Source organism: Caloenas nicobarica, chromosome 2 (genome assembly GCF_036013445.1).
Source record: "Caloenas nicobarica isolate bCalNic1 chromosome 2, bCalNic1.hap1, whole genome shotgun sequence".
In the NCBI taxonomy this organism is placed as follows: domain Eukaryota; kingdom Metazoa; phylum Chordata; class Aves; order Columbiformes; family Columbidae; genus Caloenas; species Caloenas nicobarica.
Genome location: NC_088246.1, coordinates 76,396,755 through 76,420,766, shown reverse-complemented (window position 1 = coordinate 76,420,766; position 24,012 = coordinate 76,396,755). Strand labels below are relative to the sequence as shown.

General features: G+C 35.7%; 1 protein-coding gene across 3 annotated transcripts in view; it reads left to right on the top strand.

Annotated features, from left to right (window-relative positions):
• Positions 1–24,012, top strand: part of EXOC2 (exocyst complex component 2) — a 131,094-nt gene that overhangs the window by 81,918 nt on the left and 25,164 nt on the right. For all 3 annotated transcript variants that reach the window (XM_065628311.1, XM_065628310.1, XM_065628312.1), the window contains 7 exons: positions 2,031–2,092; positions 4,750–4,830; positions 5,820–5,879; positions 6,749–6,810; positions 7,720–7,786; positions 9,618–9,734; positions 13,768–13,909. In XM_065628311.1, the coding sequence (XP_065484383.1) occupies positions 2,031–2,092; positions 4,750–4,830; positions 5,820–5,879; positions 6,749–6,810; positions 7,720–7,786; positions 9,618–9,734; positions 13,768–13,909 (591 nt within the window). The remainder of the gene's footprint in view (positions 1–2,030; positions 2,093–4,749; positions 4,831–5,819; positions 5,880–6,748; positions 6,811–7,719; positions 7,787–9,617; positions 9,735–13,767; positions 13,910–24,012) is intronic.

The window sequence follows — 24,012 nt, the reverse complement described above, 5'->3', positions numbered from 1 at the left end:
GCTGGCCACATATGTTCTGTGCAGGAAAAATTCTTGTGGTAGTCTCTGCCTTAAATTTTTATAAAAGTAGATTTCCCAGTCTATGTGTGAATAATTCTGAATTTGGTCTGAACGTCTTTAGTCATACTTTTGAATCAAGAGTTCAGATCCCCTAAGATGCCAGTATGTTAACGTTTGCTGGATTGTTTCTCTCTCTCTCATCCAGCCAATAGCAGCAGCCCTCCTTGACTGCTGCTTCAATCTCCTGTCACTGAAGCAGTTCTATGTATCAAGCAGGAGAAAAGATGCCTGTTGCGCTGTGTGCCTAATCTATGGGACCCTTTTCTTTGTTCTTTTTTTTTTTACCAACTAAAGCAAAATTGTGCATGTTTAATGTGTTTAGATAGTTTTCCTGGACAGGACCAGGTTAATTGGGCCGTTAGAGAAGCTGTTATTTTTAGGGAACCAGTGAAAGAGCAATTAATGGATATTCTAAGGAGCCGTGTAAATGGATCTCAGATGTGGTTATACCTGTAATATATGTCAAAAAGGCTCCTCCTGGATTTCAGTCTTGCATCTGTAATCTCTGAAATGTGAGCTGTGTAGACTGCTCATCTCTTACTGCATGTTTTAAGTTGGTAAAGGCATTCAGGTGAGTTGAAACTTTTAATAGAGCACGCTACCATTAACTATTTAAATAGAACAAGTCCGCCTACGCACAGGGTTTTCTTGTTGTCTTACAATAAAGACCATATACTCATGCTCACCCTGAGAAGCAGTCTGTGTTCTTTCCCTCGCATTTGTGATCACTGGTCATAAAGGTCATGAAAGCCAAAATATGTGAATGCCAGACTAGACAGAGGGTTTACAGGAATGTATTTGACTGGAATTTGGTGAGCAGTGAAATACCAGAAAATAAATTTGTTTCATTTGTGTTAGCTCAAAACACAATGCAAAAGCACTGAGCAGCCACTAACACATGTAAAGGCTGACCAGTGCAATCTGAAGTCTTGCAAGAATATTGGTTGAATTAAGAGGTTTACTAAATAGGGCAATGAACAGAGTTGTTATTCTGCACAGTCCCTTAATACATTTATCCTCATTAAGCCTACACTTCCATGAGATGTAGAATTGCAGGTTATGAAACCATAACCAAGTTTCTTCATTTAGCTAATTAAAGCACCAAGGTAGGAAGATACCTTTCAGCATGCACTAGTTCTCCTCTTTTCCTGGATTTTTGGGGAGAGATGGTAATTCACTGAATTTTTTTTCATTTAAAAGAGAGTTTCGTGATGTACAGACAGTTCTGATATGCAATTTGTGTGTGCAAAACTATATGTCAAAGCCCTCACAAACTGCGCACAGTTCATCTTTATTCTGTTTACAAGTTGATGAAGCCCCCCCCCAAAAAGTGATGATGCAGCACGCTTGTGTCCATAGAGGAATTTTGTTTACAGTGCATGTGTTCCTGTTAGCTTCAATAAGCCTATAGAAGTTGGTGCCTTCTGGGTAGCAGAAGAGAGTGCTTTTTGCATGTGCCTTCATGTATTTTTGAAGAAAGGCTAGCACCATGGTACTCTGAGCCTCTTTTATAGTTATTAAATATTATATGCTCTCCTTTTTGTCTTTGCTAAAGCGCTGGGCAGTTGTTCTTTCATTTTTAATTAAGAGCTGAAGTATAATAAACTAGAGGCTTGGGTTCTTAAATGTGGTATTTTATGTTGTGATTAAAAATTTACAAAATAAAAACAAACCCGAAGCCTTCACAATATTCCTTTATTTTAAGCTTTCCAGTAAAAGATGTGCTTCATGCAACTCTTGCTGTATATCACAGAGACGCTTCTCTGTGTGGTGTCACCAACATACCATGTATGAGTGCCATTCTTAGTCATTTGAGAATGCAGAAAGCTTTGAAGCTTGTAGTGCTATTTGCTTGTATGCCTAGTCATTGCAGTCCCAATGTCTGTGGTTTATCTTTTCGAGTTCAAGGAGTTTTTAATAATGAAAATGAACACGACCTCCCTCCCCCTCACCCTTGCTCTGTCTTACAGATATAAAGAGGTTAGCTGAAAAAGAAGACTGGGTTGTTGACAATGAAGGTTTGACATCGTTGGTAGGTATACTTATATGTCATGTAGGCCCTTTCTTTGCTGGACTTTTTTTTTTTTTTTTTTTTTTTTGCAAGTGTAACGAAACTGGTTTCTATATTCTCCAACAACTGAATTATGAATTATTTTAGACTTTGTCTATATATGTGTATACTGGTGTCTATAATTTTATTAAAATATAGGAAGATAAAAAATACAGGGTTTTTTGTTTGAGTGGTTACCTATTCACAGCACTCTTAACAAATCCCATCACCAAATACAATTTGTAGTTCTTAAACTGTTATGTCTGAAGTAACTTTAAGTGATAGTGATAATACTAGGCAGCAATATTTTTGAAGGTACAAAATAGGAAGAAAAAAAGCATAAATAAGGGTTTTGCAGATTTGTGCCATGTATTGAGAGACAAAAATAAATAAGAATCAGGCATCAAGATATGTAGCATGACTTTCTGCCCTAAGTAGGGTTATTTAAATGTATCAGTATAATAACTGCTAACCTCTAGAATGATTTTTCTGAGATAAACAATAACTTTCGTAGTTTAGCATGTTATTTTAGGGATGGTTTACTGAAGTTAAAAAATATTTTTGAGGTCACAACAAGTTCAGTTCACACCAAAATGCTTCATAACTTAGTAGACACTAACATGGAATTGGTCTGTAGCTAAATAAATAGGTCACTTATATGTTATAATGAGAAACTGAACTGTAAAGCAAGTAATTTAGGAGAGTGCCTACACACAAACAACGAATGACTTGAAACCAGATTCAGATAAATTAGTGAGATGCTTTCTGGAAATAAACAGTAATGAGTAATGCCTAAAACACAGCAAGCACGTTGTAGGTGTGACTTAAAAACAATCTGCGAAAGCAGAAAGGGCCTGTGGGAGGTAGAGTTTCTTTGTGTATATTATCTAAGAGAATGCTCCGCAGACTTGTTTAGTTTTTCTTATTTGCTTCTATAAATACGCATTTGAAGTTGAGTAGGAGGGCATTAAGCAATCACAATATACGCATTGTAGGAAGGAGTGTTGTTGGGCAATTGTAGTATTATAACCAGATTTACAGCTTCTGGTCTTGGTTTCAGTTGCCGCTGACTTGGGCAAGTCCCTTAACTTTTCTGTTTTTCACTCTATTCATCTGTAAAATGGAGGGAGGAGGAAGGATCTGCCACAAAGGCTTTGTTTCTTTATGCTTGTGCTGTATCCTAACCCGTCTTTGTTTAAAAACTGCTTAAGTCTTTTTTGTATTTAGAAATCAGTCATGAATTCCTTGTATACAGCATTTCCCTAAGATACCTGTTGAGGCATGCCAAGTTGTAATGGTAGCAGTTGACTGTGTTTTGTCATAGCAGGGTTATTTATCCACTAAAGTAGAGTTAACTGTGGTAATATTATAAATTGTCGCAAAAATTAACCAGTATAAACAAGGGCCAGGCAGTCTCTTTGGAGTCATCTTAGGCTTAAGATAGAAACTGTATTTTAATTTTGTAGGAAATATCACTTGATAGCCACTTAACATTTATATTCCAAGTAATAGATACAGTAAGACACAGAAGCAACTTTCCTCGCTTTCATAATATCTAAAGAATAATATATCTGAACAGCTTTCTTCTCCTGAGATGTGATGTGTTAATATGTGAAAAAACAAGAGTAGTACTTTACAGCTGTTCTTTTTCTTTTGAGTCCAAAAATAATAAATACAGATTGTCTTAGTGACTTTTTTCATTATTTTCAGGTTGCCATGCAGCCATCAGTTTCATGATCCACCTCCACCTTAGCATTTACAGAAATAAAAGTTACTCCTAAGTCTAAAGTTAGTGATATGCCATAAACTACCTGCTGGATGAAGAGCGGGTTTACATGGCTTAGCAGCTTTTTTTTGTCCACCTCTTTGACCCAAATCCAATAGGACAATGTCCCTCTTTTCTAGACAGTTAAACCTCTGCTTCATGTTGCCCTGTACACCAGCTTCCTGCCTCATACAAGCAGGCAGCATCATTAAAAAAAAAAAAAAAAAAAAGGGTGCTGTTTAACAGGGAAGCGAGAAAAACAAGGGAAAACTGACTGATGACTGGTGCTGTGAACTCATTTGCACTTTCAGAGTGAAATTGATACATGCATTGAGACATTCATACTTCAGGTTTGGAAACCTGAAGGTACAAAAAGACCCCCAAACCAGTGGGTTGTTTTCCTCCATGTGAAAGCAATTTCAGTCTGTTTTTCTTAGAAAACTTTTGCTGAAATATAAATGCAGAAATATCAGATATCCCAAGTGAAATTATATCCCAACTTAGATCAAGATGTGGACAAGGGAGGGTGTCAAAGGCATCTATAATATAATTGTCAATATATTCTACCACAAACAAACTACAAAAAACTTCCATGACCCTCTAAAGGAGGCTGTTTGGTGTAGAAGTCTCTCATTAAGATTTAAAAAAAGTACATTGATCTATGGTAATAATTCTGTAGATTAAAGTGCAAAAGTACATCACTGCAAAAGGGTCCTCTGGTCATATATGAATTTTGATTTTTTTTTTTTTTTTTTCCTTTATTTAGGATAGTTTGGAAATAAAGAGCTTACCATATGGCATGGAAATTTTTATATGTTTGTCTGGTATACATTTGACATGCTTATCCAAAGCTAACAAGTCATTTGCCTTTCAGCCATCCCAGTTTGAACAGTGCATTATCCATTCCTTGCAATCTCTCCGAACTGCGCTGGACTGCAAACCTGGAGAGGCCAGCGTAAGTTTTGATTTATGCTTTTATTTTGATTCATTTTATGTAAATTACCATTGGGTTTCAGAACAAGAGCTTTCAGAGAATGATACAGGGGTTTGACTTTCTTCTTAATTTTTTCCATGCACACCCTTTTCACTACTGCTAGCTTTTAGAATTCTGTTTGTGTTTCCTTTGTTAGGGGTAATTGTGTATGTATGGGGCAGATTGGACCTATATTTAAATCTTTATAGCTGTTCTTTTGAAAAAATGCTACTAATGTAATTTTCAGATATCATTAGGTGTTACTTTATTTACATGAAAAGAAAAAAAAAAGGGGGGGGAAGGGGGGGGGCATTCCTAGGAGTTACTCTTCACTCAGTGTTGCATCCAAACTACTTGCAGAATTTTAAATTCAGCTGTTTACTTCTGTAAACTTTATTCTAAATCAGGAATTCCAATTGTCCACATCCACTTAGTACCTTGAGGCCCTGATTGGTTGTGATATTGATGTTTTCTTTCAGGTTTCAGTGATCTAAGGAAGTTTAACACTTTTCCAAAGTCCTTTGGCCTCTCTATTATGGGTATTATTTCACTCTCCTCCCTCATTTTCATTTTTATTGCTAGCTTGTCTAGTTTCTTAATGAACATTACTCAAAAGAATCTGCAGTGGATGGTGAATCCTTTTTGTTAGGCTGCAAAGGTCTTTAAATATCCTGGGAGCTTTTGCTGCAATTCCATTAGCCAATGATATGTATCGCATGTACTAGGCACCAGGACTACTTTCCTTTTAGTGTTTTATTTCCTCAGGCTTGTCAAACTGTTTATTGGGACTTGTAATCTCTCTACCCATTTTAAGGGTGAGGAAAAATTGAAATTGATCAGTGGGAAAACACCGTGTCCCAGCAGCTATTCCTATACTTGCACCATCTCTTTAGGGATAGGTTACTCAGGACTTCCTTGAGAATAAGGCCACTTGAAGTTGTTCTGCTGAAATAATATGTTTGCATCTTCAGGTTTTCCAGCAGCAGAAGACACAGGAGGATGTGTGCCAGATAAGCATTGGGATCATGCAGGTAACTTGAGCACTTTTAAGTATGAAATTCTGAACAGAAGTGGTCAACGAAAATGTGTGCTCTGTACCCTGCCCACCTCCCAAAAGGAAGCTTAAGTTGTTGACTCTGTTATTCCTCTGGTATGCTCTGGGATACTGAGAAGTGTTTGACTTTAAAATTATGTAGAGCTTACTAGCTGAATCTGATTATATCAAATCCTCAGGGGGTGACATATTCAGGGATTTTACTGATTGTGACTCTTCAAGATTTTTGTGATGATTGAGAGACAGACACTGAGCTGATGTCATCTGACTTCTATATGCTACAGTAAAAGGACCGATGCTGATTTTCATCAACTGAAGACCTAGCTTTTAAATTTTTTATCAGAAACCAGTATTTGGAAAAAAAAAAAGTCTTGTTTTGTTTTTAATATAAATTTGAAATTAGGTAATAGCATGCTTTAGGCTTTTGAACTATTTTTATAGTCTTCTCAAGTAAGAAATCCCAAGCCAAAGCAAAAAATGGATGTTAGGGATACTTCTGTGATGTTTACTTGGGACCAACTGTTCAGACTGAGAAGCTGAAAACAATATATTAACAACGCCCTCTTTGCAAATCAACAGATTATCACTGCGTAATTTTTAGCCATGCGTGATGAGAACCACTTGGCAGAATTAAAAATGCTCGTGTTTTACTACAAGTAAACAGTGATGCATATGAAATTAAAAATATGCATTCGAAAGGGGTAACTACAGTGTTACTGTATTAATGTATGTAAGACTTAAGAAAAAGACATATGATTGTTCTGCTTCTATTGACTGTAAAAAAAGTGAATTTAAGGCTTTTTTTCTAGTTCTAGCAGAAAATGTAGATCTTGCTTTGTTTCCTAGGTATTTATAGACTGTTTGGAACAACTGAGCACCAAACCTGATGGTGACATAGATACAGCACAGTAAGTAAAATAACTATGACCTAGGTGTAGTATTCTGAAATTGCAGGTGCAAGTCTCAAATTTCAGTGGTGGTGTGGTTTTATCCTCTCTGGTATTTCATATTTCCTGTGAATACTTTTGCTTCTCATTAGTGATGCTTTGCAGTAAGAGTAGATACTTTTTATGCCAAATAATTGAACGACATCATGTAGTAAATATTGTACAAAGTAGTTAATGTGGTATTAGTTATACCTTTTAAAATTGATGATAGGAGTTGTAGTGTGCTGTAGAAGCAGGTATGTTGGTTTTGACATGACCTTACATGGAATGAGTTGTCCTTGTCACCAAGTAATGTCTACTCTTGGAGAAACAGCCTCCCGCCTTTCTTCCCTCCCATTTTGATTGATTCTATTGGTATTTCTGCTAAATTCTTCAAAGTTTGCTCCATAGTTGCTCATGAGCCACTTATTTTAGAGACCAAAACAAGTTGGAATAGTCTGAGTTTCCAAGAGTACCAGTCATTTCTTTGTGAAAATCCAGGAACTTGGCAAATGTTGGAAGCTGCAGTATGCATTAGAAAAACGCAAATTAACTGTTCCTAATGCCACTTTCTTTTTTTCTACTTGGAGGACTGTTGGCTGGATAGGTGTAAAAACAAATCAGAATCTGTGGTAAACCAGAGTAATCACAGAAAATGAAGATGCTTTAGGAAGGAAAGGCCTGTAGCTAGAATAGTAATGTCTGTCCACAAAGCTCCTGCAGGCGTTGTGGACATCTTAGGAAAACTGAACAATGTAGGCTGCTTTATTGTCTGGTGTCATGGGGCTTGAAACAAGATTCCAGTTTACAGTTCCAACTGTTCATTTGAATCCACCACATATCAGATAATTGAAATCACTATGCTACTCACTTTTTAAATTGTATTCCTAGTCTTTCAGTTGACGTTTCGTCTCCAGATTTGTTTGGAAGCATTCATGAAGACTCTAGTCTTTCTTCAGTAAGTTTGGCTTCTGTTTCTAAAAGCTGATGTGAAACTTAACACTTCTCAAAGTTACAGGAATGTGGTCTTGGGAAAAAAAAAAAAAAATAAGAAAAAAGCCTAAGCGTTTGTTTATGGTATCTTAGTAATACTGTCTTTAACTAATGAAGATGTTTTTTTGAAACCAAGTCCTCCTCAGAAGCTAAAATGCCATCATTGAAATCAATGAAAATAGCACTGCCGTTAAAACAGCTGAGGTTTTGACTTTTGATTTATGACCTTCTTTTAAATGATAAGAACTGGTCTGATTATTAGTCACTTTTTAAAACCCACGAAGATACAGATATTCAATAATGTAGGTTTTAAAAAAAATGCTTAACTGAGAGAGTAAGTATTGATTATTTGTGTGGCTTGTTTGGGTTTGGTTTTGCTGTTTTTAGGAAGTTGTAAAAAAGGATTTTAATTTTAATATTCTTGACACTTTGACATTGCCTAATGTACTTTCTTCTAGTCCAGTGGGAAAAATGTAGTTGTTGCCTGCAAGAGACCTAGTGAGAACCTCTTGTGAGGTTAGTATTCCTTAGTACAGGTTTTGAATACTGTCAGAAGCCCAGCCTTGCCTCATTTACAAGAGCAATAAGCATTCCTGCTACAACAAAGCATCACAGATTGCCAAATCAGGCCAAGCTTCTGAACTGCAGACTATAATAATTAGTTCTTTTCAACAATTTAAATCAACAGGTTTTGATGCCATGGAAACCAAACATTGTCTTTTTTTTTTTTCTGTAAGTCACAGAACACTTTCTCTTCTCTTTCCCGATTGAGAACAGAGAAAATGAGTGACCAGAGGAGGTTTTGTCACTGTATTTTTAAAATGCTCTTTTTTTTTTTTTTTCATAGTCTATATACCAACTGATTATAACTAGAAGTAGTAGGCAACTGCACATCTCAACACTAGTCATCATATTACTGGAATACAAAACTATCAGTAGTTCTTCTGGGTCTGAAAACCAACGCCATTTTTAATCAGATCTGCAGTATTATGATTACTACTTTGCCAAATATTTTTGTTTTCAAAATAATTGCTGCTGTTAATTTTGAACTTCCATCTGAGGTAGAAAAATATTTTTCCCCTTGGGGGAAAGAGAAGAGGGAAGACCAAATCTGTTTAAATAATAGTTCTGTCTTGTTTGGTTCTTTGTCTCTTTGGAAACTACACCAAATTTTTCACCAACATCAGGGAAAAGCAGTCCTGATATCTCAGCTCCAGAATGTGTTTGACCTTCTTGTAAATAAAAAAAAAATCATTGAAGAACAGAGAAATTATAACCACCTGGAATTTTTTGCTAATTAACTGCTGAATTTATATTATGTCCATCCAAACCTTCTAGTATTTTGGAATGGATGAGCGCATTTGTTCAGTACCTGTTTTGCTTCCCTTGTTTTAGCCATCTTCATGTGAAAGTGAACTTCAGTTACATTTTTGTGGTGGTCATAATTCTTACTATATTTCTTGAAACAAAGTAAAAGCCAGAAACAGCTTCCTGGAAAGCTGTCCAAACCTAATTTTTGTAAAGTCTTAACCACAGTTCTGTATTAGTCACAGCTATTCCAGCGAATGCTCCAGATCCCATAGAAAGAAGAAAAAGCATACGTGTTCAGTCATCATACCTGATGTTCACTCAGTTCTTAGTGCTTTTTTGACAAAAATATTTGTAAACTCCACTTTGTTTATCAGTGTGTTTATCACACCAAGTCAATAAAATACTATACATTTACAGTATTGGTCATGCTGATATTTCTTTTTTCTAACTATTATATTCTTTCTTCTCTTAAAACAAATTTTTAGGAACAGAGGCTTTTAATTGCACTCAGCAACTGCCGGTATCTGGAACGTCATACCTTCCTGAATATAGCTGAACATTTTGAGAAACATGGCTTCCAAGGCGTTGAAAAAATAACTCAAGTAAGTGAAAGCACTGGAATCAAGTATCATTGCTTGAAGGAAACAGTTTTTATTTTTTTCTCACTTTCTGTGGAAATTAAGTGCATGTTTTCATATGGCCAAAAGGACTCTTGGGTGAGCCTTCTACAGATGAGTGGGACTCCAAGCATCAGTTGGACACAATAACAACAATATTGTTGTACGTTTTCCTATAAGGCTTAAATAACTGGTATAGGAAATGTGACTTCTTGTTCAGGGCATGTGTGTTCCATAGCAAAGCTTATCAGATTTCTTAGTAAAGCTGTTTAATGTCGCTGTGTTTTCTTAATGCAGAGAATAAATGATCATTATCTCAGAAATATACTTGATAAATTATTTCATCTGGCAATCTGCGTTACTGATAGCTGTTGTTCATAAACTAGTTCAGGTTTTTTTGTTGTGTGTTTTTTTGGTTTGCCTTTTTTTTTTTTTTTTCAAAGAACGAAAATGTCAAAGTGGGCGGCAGTAGCTGTCTCATTTTCCTGCCTTTTTGTAAAGATTAATCATTTTTTATGAGAAATGTTGTGACTTAATCCTTAGGACCATAAAGCTAGTTTATTTCCAGAAACATTTGTTGGTTGGAAGTAAAATGTTATCTTTTCCAGTACAGAGTACAAGATTTCAGTCAAACTGATGTTTCTGCTATTTAGTACTTCCTTAGTCCCGTTCTGCTTGAATGTTGTTTGAATTTTTGTGGCTGAAGTAATTTTGAATAGTATTTAAATGGGCTTGATATGATTTGTGTGGTTAATACAGTATACAAGATTACTCTGGATATTGCCATTCTTTGCTGCCAAGACAACCAAACGTTGAGCTATGTACACTTAGTGTTGTCTATATAGGCACATGAGACATCTGTTGTGTATTCAACACTCTGTAATGTACAGGCACATCAAAGTATTGCCATTATAAGTCTGATAGGTTTATAAATGACAAAATTTGAATGTTGAAGTGCAGATTAATTTCAGATCTGTGTTAACCCTTTGAAAGTGCCGAGTGGTGTTGTACTGCATGTATGGGACACGTCGAACAGTAATGCCAGCTGGGAGGATTTGGATAATTAGATAGTCATTTTAAGATGGCAATTTTTGAAGCCTTCATTAACTTTGAGAGGCTAGAAGCCCACAGGGGTTTAGGGGGCTTGTTTGTTTCAGGTTTTTATTCTGTCAACTAGATTTCTGAAAGTTTCCTAATTTATTCAACTATTTGTTAGATTAAAAATTTGCAATGAAGAACTGACAGTTTTTGAAAAATACAATGTTTTTATCTGAGAAGATTGAAACAAAACTATACTTTTAAATTCTGTTAGCTTTATGAATTGAATTTTAAAGTTAATTTTGTGTATATTGGTAAAAACAATCTGTTGTTTGGGAGATTTTTAAAGTTGCCTTTGTTAGAAGGGAAATCATTAGGTTCTAATATTCTGAAAATACATAAATCATAAAATGGTAACTAAGAAAATTTCCTTGCATTCTACATGGTTGTTATTTCCATTTCCTTCTTAGTTTGCGAATACAGAGTTACATGGAATGGCCAAATTTTACACTCTGCTTTAGCACTTGCCATCTTGGCATGTAGTTATGGTACTCACCAATAATTATATTGAATTTCTACATAACTTTTAAGTGCCTTTCTGTGGAGATTCTTTAATTCAACTTTTTATCATCAGTTTAGTCAATTAGCGAGTGGAAAAAAAAAAGTATGTATCCCACGACATCCATCCTTGCTTACTGATTAAGCTTCTGAATACAATGGTTTCCACAGTTCTGATATTTAGATAAGGCAGAGGGCTTACTAGGATTGAGGCTCAAAATGGCTTTAATACTAAAATTGACAACTCTGGTTACAGGGAGGTTCACAGCAGAAAGACAAAAATGAGACAACTGTATATTTTTATGAGCATCTACCCCACTTGAGAGTCAGGAGAATGGGTATACAAAATGGACGTTGTTGAGGACTCTGCTCTGCTTCACTCCCCTATCCTGGGCTCAAAATAACATTCAGAGGAATTGTTCAATCTTACTTGTAATTTTTCCACCAGCTGAAAAACAAGGTTACCCACCACCACTATCTTAATTGTGCATTGAACTTGAAGCAGGTTGAAGAGGACTTGCATGGAAAAAAACTCTGTACTGAATATACAGATGTTCTCTTGTATTGAATGACTGCAGAAGTGGAAGGTGGAATTACTTAATTCTAAATCACTGAACCACTTGTTTCACACATTCTTTATATGGGTGCATGTTTGCAGGAATTTCCCACTGGAACTTATACTGTTTTCTCCCAGTAGTTCAAACCTAAATAGGAATGGTCTAAGGATAGTTATTCTTCTAATCATAAGAAATTGAAGTGAAAAATGTCTTGAAACCCATTCCAGGTTTACATTTCTGTGATCCTATGTAAGGGGGGAAAGAGGGTTCAGTGAGAATTTTTTGTACCTTTTTTTTAGTGTGTTCTTTTTCAAGTCTTGAGTGTCAACAGGCTGTCAGGGAGAAGGGAAAGAAGAAGAAAACAGCCTTGACCCTTCTCCTGGGACCAAATTCTCAGTGCTGCATGTAAATCTTATCTTTGGGATACAGATCTTCTTGTGACAAGTTAAAGGAGGTTCATCAGATAGAAAAGCAGGAAAGTGGTAGTGTCTCTTGTTTTGGAGCATCAACTTCACCATCCCAACTTTCCTGAATCTGGCAGCAACTTTGACCTCAATAATACATCTATTTTCTCTTGCACTTATGATCTCATTCCTGAAGGCTTGTCTATCTGTTCCTGACTCAAATACTGCAGTTCCCTTTTCGCTTAACACCACAGGCATGCCAGAGGAGAATCCAGTTTAGAGACATCCCTGCAGTGAATAAGCTTCATCCCGTATTCTGCAGCTTTCAGCATTAAATCTCTTGTCTTTCACGGGCAAAGGAGTGATATGGAGTTGGTATTCTTCTTTTCTTTCTTTCTTCTGAATTCCCGGTTTGGTCTAGAGCCTTGCCACCTTCCTCACTTTTAAACTGCTTTGCTTCTGGAAAACATAATATGTATATAGTATATATGGTTTTTTTCCTTTAATGGTAGAGGAAAATGAGTAATAGTTTAAAAGTTTTACTTTGCTATCTCTTAAGCTCCTACTTATGAACATAAATACGTTTAAGAAGTCGTCAAATGATATTTTCAGCATGTTTTATTTGCATTTAACATCCATTATCATGCTAAAATACTGACTTTCTTCTTTAATATTTTATGACACATTGTGTTCCAGAATTATTTTAGAAGCTACAAGCGGTACCTATGTTTAATAAAAAAGTCGTGTATAAAATTTACAGTTGTTCAGATACAATGAGAAAGTTGTGCATATCCCTTTAGCTTTCAGTGTGGCTAGGTTGTATGAATTACTAAAAGTTGCATAAAGAGCTGTTAAAGAGAAAATTTCTGCAGATGTTTGCGAAGTGCAGCTTATTCATCTATTGTATGGCAGTGCCTTGAGGTAGAGGAGCGGGAAGTTCACATGTACGCTTTCAAAAGGCAGAGACTCCTAAATAAATCTATGTATTTTTTTAAGTGTAGAGCAGGTGATGAGAAATTGTAATATTACAATTAGTAGATTTTAAGTATTATACGAAAATCTTCATGTTTCAGGATGCAAATTGTTATGGGCTTATTTAAAACATTGGTAAAATTCAGTTGTTTACTTGGGGCAAGATCAAGACCTCCAGACATACAGAAAAAAGAATCATGCCACTAGATAATTACAGAGTGATCTGCCTGCTTTGGCATTTCTTCGACCTTTCCCAAAAATGTCTGTTGCTGAGCACAATCAGAAAAAAAAAAATTATGCTGGGTAGGATGGACAGATAATATGGAAATTCCTAGGTTTTTGTGTATGTAATTATGAACTGAGATGTGTAAGTAATTGCTACGCTTTACTGAAAATTAAAGAAGACATAATGTAAGTTTTTTCATTACGTGACTCAATTCTTGTAATTAATGACTATTTATTATGTTCTTTTTTGGTTTTGTTTTTTAGGTTAGTATGGAATCCTTGAAAGAGCTGGATCAAAGACTGTTTGAAATGTACATTGAATTCAAGGCAGATCCAATAGTTGGGTCGTTAGAACCTGGCATTTATGCGGGATATTTTGATTGGAAAGATTGTCTTGTTCCAGCAGGTAAATATCTGCTTATTAAACTCTGAAATGATTTTAACAGTGATTGATAGGAGCTAAAATATACTGTACAATTAAAAACTTTTTTCTAGTCTGTGTGTTTAACTTTTGACATGTTCTTATTGTAAGTTCTCTCTCACAGACTTTACTTAATTCCTAAATAATTTTTCAAATACCCCAAATGATTAAAGCAGCTTTTATCATTGATAATCTCTTTAATGCTTGTTTTTTGTGATTATTTTGCTTCATTGCTCATATATAATGGAGGGAATTATAAAAGACATCTTCGCTATTTTTTTATGAAATTCATTGAGATCGTTTGGGATTTTTTCCAAAGAATCTGGCCACTTTTGTAATAGATGTAATTACCGTTCTGAAAAGGTAAAATTATGAGAAAATGCATACTATAACAGTAGTTCAGCAAAGAATGTTAAACCATGAAGAAGGGCGGGTATAAGGTATTTAGAAGGACCGAGTTGTTAGGCATGAATTAGGTGCTTTAAGAGCCTCTGTTTTAAGAAAGCACAATATACATGAGTCTTATTTGTTGTTTTAGGAGTGTATACTGTGTGCATCTTAACATTTAGGTCCTTTAAACATCTAATTTGTCATATCTAAAACTAATACATCTAAATCACTTAGCACTTGAATACGTGGTTAATACCAAGTAGAAATCAGTTGCTGTAACATAGTACATGGCATTTTGAAGGTGAACTTTATTAATTTTCAGTAAATCATTGATTGACATGATAATTTGTACTTTCTTGGCTTGATTTTTTTTTCATAGAGTTGTATATGGCAAACTTAGAAATTTTGTAGTACTTTAAATTTTGATAGGGAGGTAATTAAAAGAAGCACACTTGCAATCTGTGAATCAAGAGCTGCAGTGCTTGCTCACAGGGCCTTAAAGACACAAAGATCTTAGAGTTTATTACTTTAAAGAGAAGTGTCTCTTTTGTTACTACTTTTGTGCTCAGACTATGGTCTAATACAATTTATAGTGGAAATAACTTAGATTTTAATCTTGCACATTCAAGTTTGTATCTGCATAATACATAACTTATCATGTTTCAAGTATGTTTTTGCTTGGTGCATTTGCATTCCCACCAGCTAACAAAGGCAAAGAAGTTGTGTCAGATTTTGTATGCTCACTTCTTGGTCTAGTACATAGGGATCCACTTACTACACACACGTTGCCTTTAGGATTATTCTGTGGCATTTTTTCATTTAAAGGGAATACTGAATTTATATTAGAGGCGTGCCTTAGCTTGGTGTCCAGTTTATTGTTGGTTTTAAGTACTTTCTCTGCAACTTTTTGGTAAAAATCGAAAGTGAAGAAGGTGATTATTAGAGACTCCTCTTCAGGGTTATGTATCATAGTGTTGGCCGAGAGGTGCCAATTTGAAGTAGCAAAAAAGTTGTTTGGGGTTTTTTTCTGTATTCCTAAGCTGGCCATGTTAAGAAGGAACATGTAGTCACTTCTTCTATGCTTCTCCACCTTCTCCATCTTGATGATCTGTCTTTCTGATGAATAAATTCTGTCAAATGTCCCCTATTGACTATTCATATGAAAGTATAACTTCGAGTACCTTCAGTTTGTCTGCTTGGTTGCTCGACCCTGGAAATATTTGAGGCTGTGAAGATAAAATTAGTAAGTGACAGGGAAAGCCTCCATCTTCGAGGAGGTAAATGAACTTCTTTATTAAAAAGGACTCGGGGGGGCGGGGGGGAAACAAAGCAACTCTTTATGGGGCATATGATAATATGACTTTTTCCAGACTTCTAAGTAATTTTTTTTCCTACAAGCTAGTATTCATAAACAAAATTAAATTGTACAAAAATATTATAGTTAAGAAAATACACCATTACGGAGGATAAAAGATGCAGTTAGTACTGCAGTAGATATGCTTTCTTTTCCTCTTAGAAAAACTAAAAACAAACAAACAAAAAAAGCTCTACTTCGGAGTTCCTCTCCATGTACAGCATGAAAAGTATCTACTTTATTAAACTAAAATAGCATACAGATGACTGAGAGTGGGTCACACTGAGCCAAACACACAATTCACTTGAGGATTTCTTAAAGATCAACACAATGATTTATTGAGGAAAAGAGTATTTGTATAGTAGAAATTATTGTCTGTTCTTCAGTAATCTTTATGACTGCAAAATTTAAAGATTTTTATTTGAGTCATTTGGCTGGTTTGGATTTTGATGTTTGTAGCCTTAATTTTAAAAAAGAAAAATAGTTGATGGCATGGGCAGGGCAAAACATTTAGACCTCAGTTGTGTTTTTGAATGGTGGTACCAGTGATGTGAAGTGTTGCACAAGTAAAGTTGCTGGATCTTCCTTAGTGAATATAGGTATGCCTGATTGCCAAGATATAATAGTTTGGGCTGAAGTTTTGGTGGTTTTTTTTTAATATAGTGTTCCTGCATTAGCTTTGAAATAGTACTGGTGACAGTATAAAGGCAAATTTTGACAAGAACAGTTCTTTTTTTAAAACGAAAGAGGAGGGAAAAGGCATGAATTTGCCTGTGTGCAAATAATTTCCCTGAAGCCGTCTGAAACTTGCAAGCATTCCATCTGGCATTCGAAAATTTGACCAGAGTTGGGGCATGTTGATACCACAGATACCTCTTTTGCAAAGGACATTTTGGAACATTTTGGAAAAAATGTGAGTATGAAAATACTCAGGAATTGGTTAGGAGTAACATGAAGAATTTTCTGATGAGGAATTTCCCATGTTGGTAGTCCAGCTCAGAGTTTCAGGACTACAACTACTTTTGAACAAATGTTCTGGTCAAGTACTAGCAAGTGTTCCTTTCTTGATGCTCCCCCTGCTCTTACCAAGCAGAATGAAGAAGCTGGAAGACAGTAAAATGCAGAGAACACCTGATCTGGACTATGGGGAAGATAAGGCTTTTGGGTAGATGGAATTCTTCACAGGGAGGATGCCAATACTGGTGGAAAATAAGGTAACTGCAAGGTAGGGAGCAGACTGGAATGAAAAGCTTGTGATGAAGACTTGCATCAAGCAAGGAACAAAGGTGACACGAAGGGAGAAACCAAGACTGGATGAGCAAGGTAGAAACGTAAGTTAGAGTGGGACTTAGAATTAACACAGAAATGAATTGAAAGGTATTATTCAAACAAGAGACAGACTTGAAGTGGAAATAAAAGGCCACAGAGGTCTGATACTAAATCATGAGCTTACCAGAAGCTGCATTGCAATCAAAGAAATCCCCTCAGTCTTGCACTTTTGTCCTCTAGGGATGACAGCCTATTAATAATGACACTGATCGCTTTCTTTGCACAGCTGGCAGAAGTTATGTATATATTATTATATACTTAAAGTGCTACATGCCATATATAGGTAGTATCACTGAGAAACACAACAGTAGCCTAAATGTTTTGGCTTTGCCAATGCCATCCACATTGTTTCTTTTTTGGAATCAAGGCTACAAAAGTCAAGGTCTAAAATACCAGCCAAATGACTCAAATCTGTATAAACTGTACAGAAGTTACATGTATGTATTGCCAATTCTGTTGTTGAGCCATATAGACCAATGCAGTAGGAGAATTTTCTGGTTTCCATTCTGGCTTTTTGTTTGCTTTCTTTTCAATGTCAGTAAAAAATATGTATAGAAAAAACCTACACAAAGACAATCAAGTATACTCCAGTCTTTAAATAATAATATTTTTTCCCATGTGTACGTTTGACTCATACATACATGGGTACATTGACTTGTTTCATTAAATGGAGGCTGTTTTGGAGATAACACTGAGTTTTGTATTAAGTGGAGCTGTTACAGATTTTGAGAAGTAGTGAAGCATAATCTGAAGGAGGGGAAAGTTGAGGCAGGGTTCTGTCCCTGTGTCCACAGGATTTTCTATGTTGTGTAAATAATTCAAGAATTTTTGTCTTTTTTAATGCTGCCTTTGACTCCTGTCAGTTTGAACATCCATGTTTAATTAGACTATCTAAAGTCTTCTAATATATAGAATATTCCGAAAAATCTTATTCAGAAACCTTGATAATCTTTTTATCTATTGGCAACTTTGCAGTCATGTGTCTGTAAGTACTGGGGACAATATTTCCTTGCATCATATAATTCATGGCAAAATAGAAGGGAAAATAGATGAAAGAGAAGAGCCGTAATAAATGAACAGTCCTGAAGAAGAAACTAGAATGAAGTAAAGAATCCTGCCATTTGAGCAAGCTTTGAAAAAATACATAGAATTTTGTACCATGTTTCTGTGAGTGTGAAAAAACCATATGCCTTGCTGACTTAGGCAATCGTCCTGTAATTATCAGATATTTGTTTATACACATGTTTTTTGTTACAGTTGTAAATATAAAGAAGGGCAAATTGTTTGCATGGGGCAAATTTTAATTTAGCCTGTGTGCTAAAACTTTTATTGTTCAGTTTTTCAACATACTTGCTCTTTTCACTATGAAAGTTCTGAATGTTAGAACTTGTACACAATGTAATTACACATTTGCCCTTTTATTTTGATCTAAAGTGTGACTGCTGGTGTTAGAAGGCATTATTATTAACTTAATTAGGTTTATTGTTAATAAATAACTTTCATTTAAATTTTCATTTTAATTTCAATGTGAATTTCTGAGTCTTTACAACAAAGACTTCAATTTTAACATGCAGCAAAAATGAAATGTAGTTTGGTTCTTTTTTTCTTGCTGGAAACATTGTTCTAATTTATTCTATGCTACTAACGGAATTAAAAGAGATGAAAGGAATAATAGGAAACATAATGTTAATCAATTGCCTGGTATATTTTTGCTTTTTGTGTGCGTTTGTATACTGGTCAATCCGCTAGTTCAGTATACAAGGTTTTTTCGTTCATGTTCATTCTTCTCTCTTTCAGCAGCAGATTGAGTTTTGTTGGGTTTTTTAAATTCTATTTTAAATACATATATTTTTTTCTTAGTCACCTGACAAAATTAGACTCTGTGATCCCTTCTAGAATCCAAGTCTTTTGGAGGGTGAACGAGGTGATTGTATTTCTCTGAATTTGCATAGAAAAGATTTCTGTGTATTGAAGTTTGTGTAGTAGAAGCAAAAGTAGTTGTAGTATGTGGGCATCCAATCTTTTAGATTATTAATGTGAGCTTTGGCATGCAAATGTCAAATTATTTTTAATAATGTGGCAAGTTTCATTATTTTAGTTGTTTACATATGCAACTGCTATAGTAAGTGTGGTTTTGTTTGCGACACAAAAAGTGGGTGTTCATTTCTTTTTCTGAAGAATTCGGATATGATGATCTCTCTTCATAAATTATTTTTGAATTGCTGGCTGCAGTGCAGTCTAGCCAACATTTACTCAAAGTTCACAGCATACAGAATTGCAGAGACTGGTCTAACAATCTCTTTAAAATATGTGTCTTCTGTGTTTCACTGGTGTTGTCAGATATTGGGTGGGGAGGAGTTTGTAGTATTTAGAATTTCGCATTGCATTGAAAGTTTCAGGTGAGTTTGCACTTTGAACTGAAAGTTGATTGTTTGTTTTTAAGATATTCATTGTGTACTTGGCATAAATTGGATATAGTAGAGTTAAATCTTAATTTCTTCTTATTTGGCATGTTAAGGGAGCATTGTTTGAAACATTTCAAATATATCAAATGCTGCTCTTATAGTGAAAGATTAAGTGTGTCAGATCTGCTAAATCAGATTTGATATACTTGTCACATCTGTTATCTAATTAAAAAATCTAATAAAAAACTGCTAATGGAAGTAGCCTGATGATAAGGTACTCAACAGTTAAAAAAATGAAATATCAAAAGGCATATTTAATTTGTAGTTACACAGCGACATACTTGTCAACCCTAACTTTTCTTCTTTTGTTTAATTTAGGGCACTAGCACCCTGCTTACATGAAAGATGACAAGTGCATTTACATCTTTAAAACATTTGGATATAGTAGGAAGAAAAAAAAAGAAAAGAGAAATAGGCAATTACTTTTTGACTGAAATGTGCAAAATAGTTTGGTTTGAATCTCTGTAGACCTTTAGATTTGTTTTAACACTTCAAATGGATGGCTTCAGAATTTTCTTACTAGATACAGATTGTTTTGAATTCCAGCAGATCTCAAACTATTGATGTCCTATGTTTAGGAATTGTCTGCCTTTTTTTATGCTTTAGTAAGGCCAAGTTCTGCTATTTTGATGCAGGGATATAACGTGACAGTCTTTGTATGTGAACAGGAAGAAAATGATGGTTTTGCAGTTCTATTGCATGTAAGAAATAAGCGCTACAATATTTTTAAAAAGTGTTCTGCAATAGCAAATGAAGTTGCTAAGGGACTTGTCAATTGTGCTTGCTTTTGTTACAAAATGACAGTTGTTTAACTGTTTGTGACACAGTCACAGCTATATTCCGCTAGCCAGTCATTTCTGTCTAGCTGCTGGAGTAGGAGAGGGCCCAGACTGAAACCTGACATGTCTTGCATTGTATGTCTTTGCATTTCATTTTCTTGCAGTGTTTCTCAGGTTGCAGTTCGAAGTGCACAAGGGGGTTCAGTGTTCATGAGAGTGCCAACATGAACTACTGAAAAGGGAACTTGGCTTTAACTCTGAGCAGTTGTGGGGAAGCTTCTGGAACAGCAGAGTGTTCTTATGCACAGACTCTTTAAGTACTCCAGTTAAAATATGCTATCTTTCGTCCAAACTAACTGCATTTGCAGCATACATTAGTAAATTGATATTTTGTCATTATAATAAGGAAACATTAATATGCTCTGTATCAAAAATCAGATACTTATTAGGATGAGTTGAATTCAATGTCCTTAAATGACATGTTCAACCAGCCAGTGTAACAATCCATCTGTTGCATGACTGCAGTTCTTCCATTTGGTTTACTACACATCACTCTGAACAGAGTAGAATCATGTACTAAAATTTCGAAGTCAGGAGTTATCATATTGTAGCCTTTCAATTAATTTTGAAAAAACAAAAAATTGTTGCTTGAAATATAAGCACAAATTTCACTGCCCGTTTCAAAAATACCTTCTTTTGTGTAACTTCATTTTAACCTCAGATTTTTCTTCAATTTCGCTTTCAGACATTCAGGTTTCATTGCATTTCTCACTTCTGACAACAGTGAGATTTCTTTAACATATTACATTGGTGTCTGAACTATAAATATTAAGAATCATTCTTGCTGGTGGACATTGTACCCTCTCTGTCCTTGGAAACAGTTGCAAAAGATGAGAACAGGAGAAGGAACTGTTTCTCCAGCTCCCTGTAGTTTCTACTGACAGGTTATCTTTAATTTCTGACTATTATAGAAATCCCAGTAGAAACTGTCCTGGAGAGACATTGCATTTTCCAGTCCTTATCTGCCACATATTGAGTTGCACTTGCATGTAAACTTTATTAGATGACTTCTTGTGTTTCCACACACTTCTTGCATGCAAGATTTTCTGATGCTAATTTTGAATCAAGTTTCTTGTTTGGCTGGTCTCAGCAGACTCTAGACTTCACACATGCAAGCATGCAGTAGAAGTTCATCTGCAATTTAACTATTTTATTACTTATGCTTCCTCTTGCTTTGCACATGTCTGTGTGCTTACTTTTCTGCTACTAAGCCTACCAGTAGTTATTCACTAGACTGTCATCCATATCTCTCCCACCTTTTCTTTGGCGTTACCTGTCAAACCCCTTCCTGTAATACCCTGTGGTGTTTCTGTCTGTGCTTTGCTAAAGACTGTTAAGCTCCAGGACTTCAGCTCCAAAAACATTTCTGTCTTCGGTATCTTCCATTAAAAGCTGGAAAACATGCATTCTTCTCAAACTGCAAAATTAAGTGGTTAGCAAATTTGAAAATTGCCTTTCTAAAGCAGGGTGTATTTTTAAAAAGGAAATAATATGATAGGGGTAAAAAAAATCTTCCTTGTCTGAAAATTTTGAAGACCTAAGATGGGCTTTGTTTATTTTCTTTGAGGGACGGGAAGAGCATGAGTGAGAAAGCCTTGTATCTCTAAAAAGAAGTCTTGCTGTGATTCCTTGGTCAGACTGTATCCTAGTCTTGTTGAAGAGAATTGTGTCTGTTCATGTACCCTTTCTAACTGATGGTATTAGAAGTCACTCTAATACCAAAACTCTAATACCAAAATGGGATGATAGTTATTGCAACTCCAGAGGATTTGCTTATCAGCAATGTCAGACAACTGGTCTCTTTTGTTGTCTAGCTAGTTGTAGTAAGTTGTACCATACTTGTCTTCAGTTTGACGTTTCAAAGGCCAGTTTGATCTTTACCTGGGAAACTTGTCATCCCTTCAGCACACTCTTTGATAATCACTTAAGCTATTTTATTTAGTATTTTTATTACTGTCTTTGATCATAGCATCTGATCTCTGCATTGCTCAAAGCAGAAAATTAATCAGGGATTGGAATCAATAATAATGCATAGAAGAGAAAGGGCAACCATCATTTATTTCTCTTCCAGCACCCCTTACTACACGCATGAATGAGGGGATATCCACACAAACTTTGTGTTGCCCCAATTTCTTCAATAAAATGTAAATAGTGATAAATAGTGTCATCAGCCGAACAATACTCAATGGTCTAACTTGTTGGCATAGTGAATGCTTTCATGTTTACTTTGCATTTGATAGACATAAATCTCATCTTAACGTTTTCTGTTTGATTTACTGATTTCTTTGGGTGCCCCAGTGTTACTGGAATGAGGCAGGAAACCATTCTGGAGCACTGGCAGGTTGAGTTTGCTGGTTGGATAAGTGAGCAGGAATGAATGGATGGAAGGAGGAGGGAGGAAGAACCCAGTGATGCTTCAGATGGGTTTAGGAGCCAGAACTGAAGACCAGGGAGGTATGGTAAGGTCACAATGTAAAAAGCCAAAAGCTTAGAATTCCGAGTCAGTAGTCACTATTATTTGTTTTTATTTTATTATGAGTTTGATTACAAGCCAAAAAAAAATGAAACCTTGGTTTTGAATGAGGTGTTCAAGTGGGCTCAGTGTTAGACTGCTCCTTCAATCATTACCCTTAGAAACTAGATTTTTATTATGAGGATAGTTTCTGCAACAATCTCTAGCAAACTGAGGTGTAGTGAAACAAGTGGAGTGGGGAAAGAAAGTCACATGAAAGGTAGAATTCCCTGTAGTCCCAAACTGATATTGGAACTCTCCCAGACTCCTTAGCTGGGCTTTTTAGCTTGGGCTTATTCTCTTCCCACTAAGATTTATTTCCACAGGTGTGTTCACTGTAGATGCTTTGCTGTGTCTCACGTAATAGCCAGTTGGGTAGTGTTTGCTGCTCAGAGATCTTGGGACTGCTCTCTTCCTTTACCCAGAACTGTTTTAAAGTCCCTTTGGCAATCTCTAACTAGATTCCAAAGGCATTCCTGCTTGCACTGCTGTTGCACAGCTATAAGTTGGGTCCTGGCCTTCTGTATTGACAGAACTAATTTTTTACTATACAGCATTTATCTGCTGAGGGATTAAATGTAGTCTGAGGGTTATCTCTTTATATTTGCTCCCTTGGAACAGTTGCATTTTTCATATTGCAGTGGTTAATGCATACAATTACATTTCCTGTTTTGAGGTTGTCAGTGCTGCAGACAGGATCCCATGGAAGTCAAGGCATCCGTTTTAAAAGTTGGGTTCAAGGCAAACAAATATGCTGTAGAAACTGTAGAACTTTAAATTGAGGAAGAGTTTATTAGATCATACTGAGGTCATAGTCACAGTTTCAGAAGACAGAGTGTGTGTGAGTGCACTGTGAGGTCAAGAAGCATTTACAGATCATGATTAATATTTGGGAAACTTTAGTATGTTTTTATGTACTTACAGGTGACTGTGGCTCTCATTTAAGGTTCATCTGTAGCAGAGGTTTGCTGCTGTTTGTAGCTAAGTCATAGTCTGCTACCTCAAATTATAAAGGATCAGAGTTTTGTGTCTGATATTTAAATGGGAAGTCCCGGGTTAAAACTTTTCTATTGGTCTAAGTAAACTCAGTTGTATCAAAATTGCCAGACTTGGCTGTGCAGGGACCTGCCTATATGGTTTCTCTAATTCACACTGTTGTGCTTCGAGAATGGTTTTGTCTTATTAACCTTTAGCAGGTA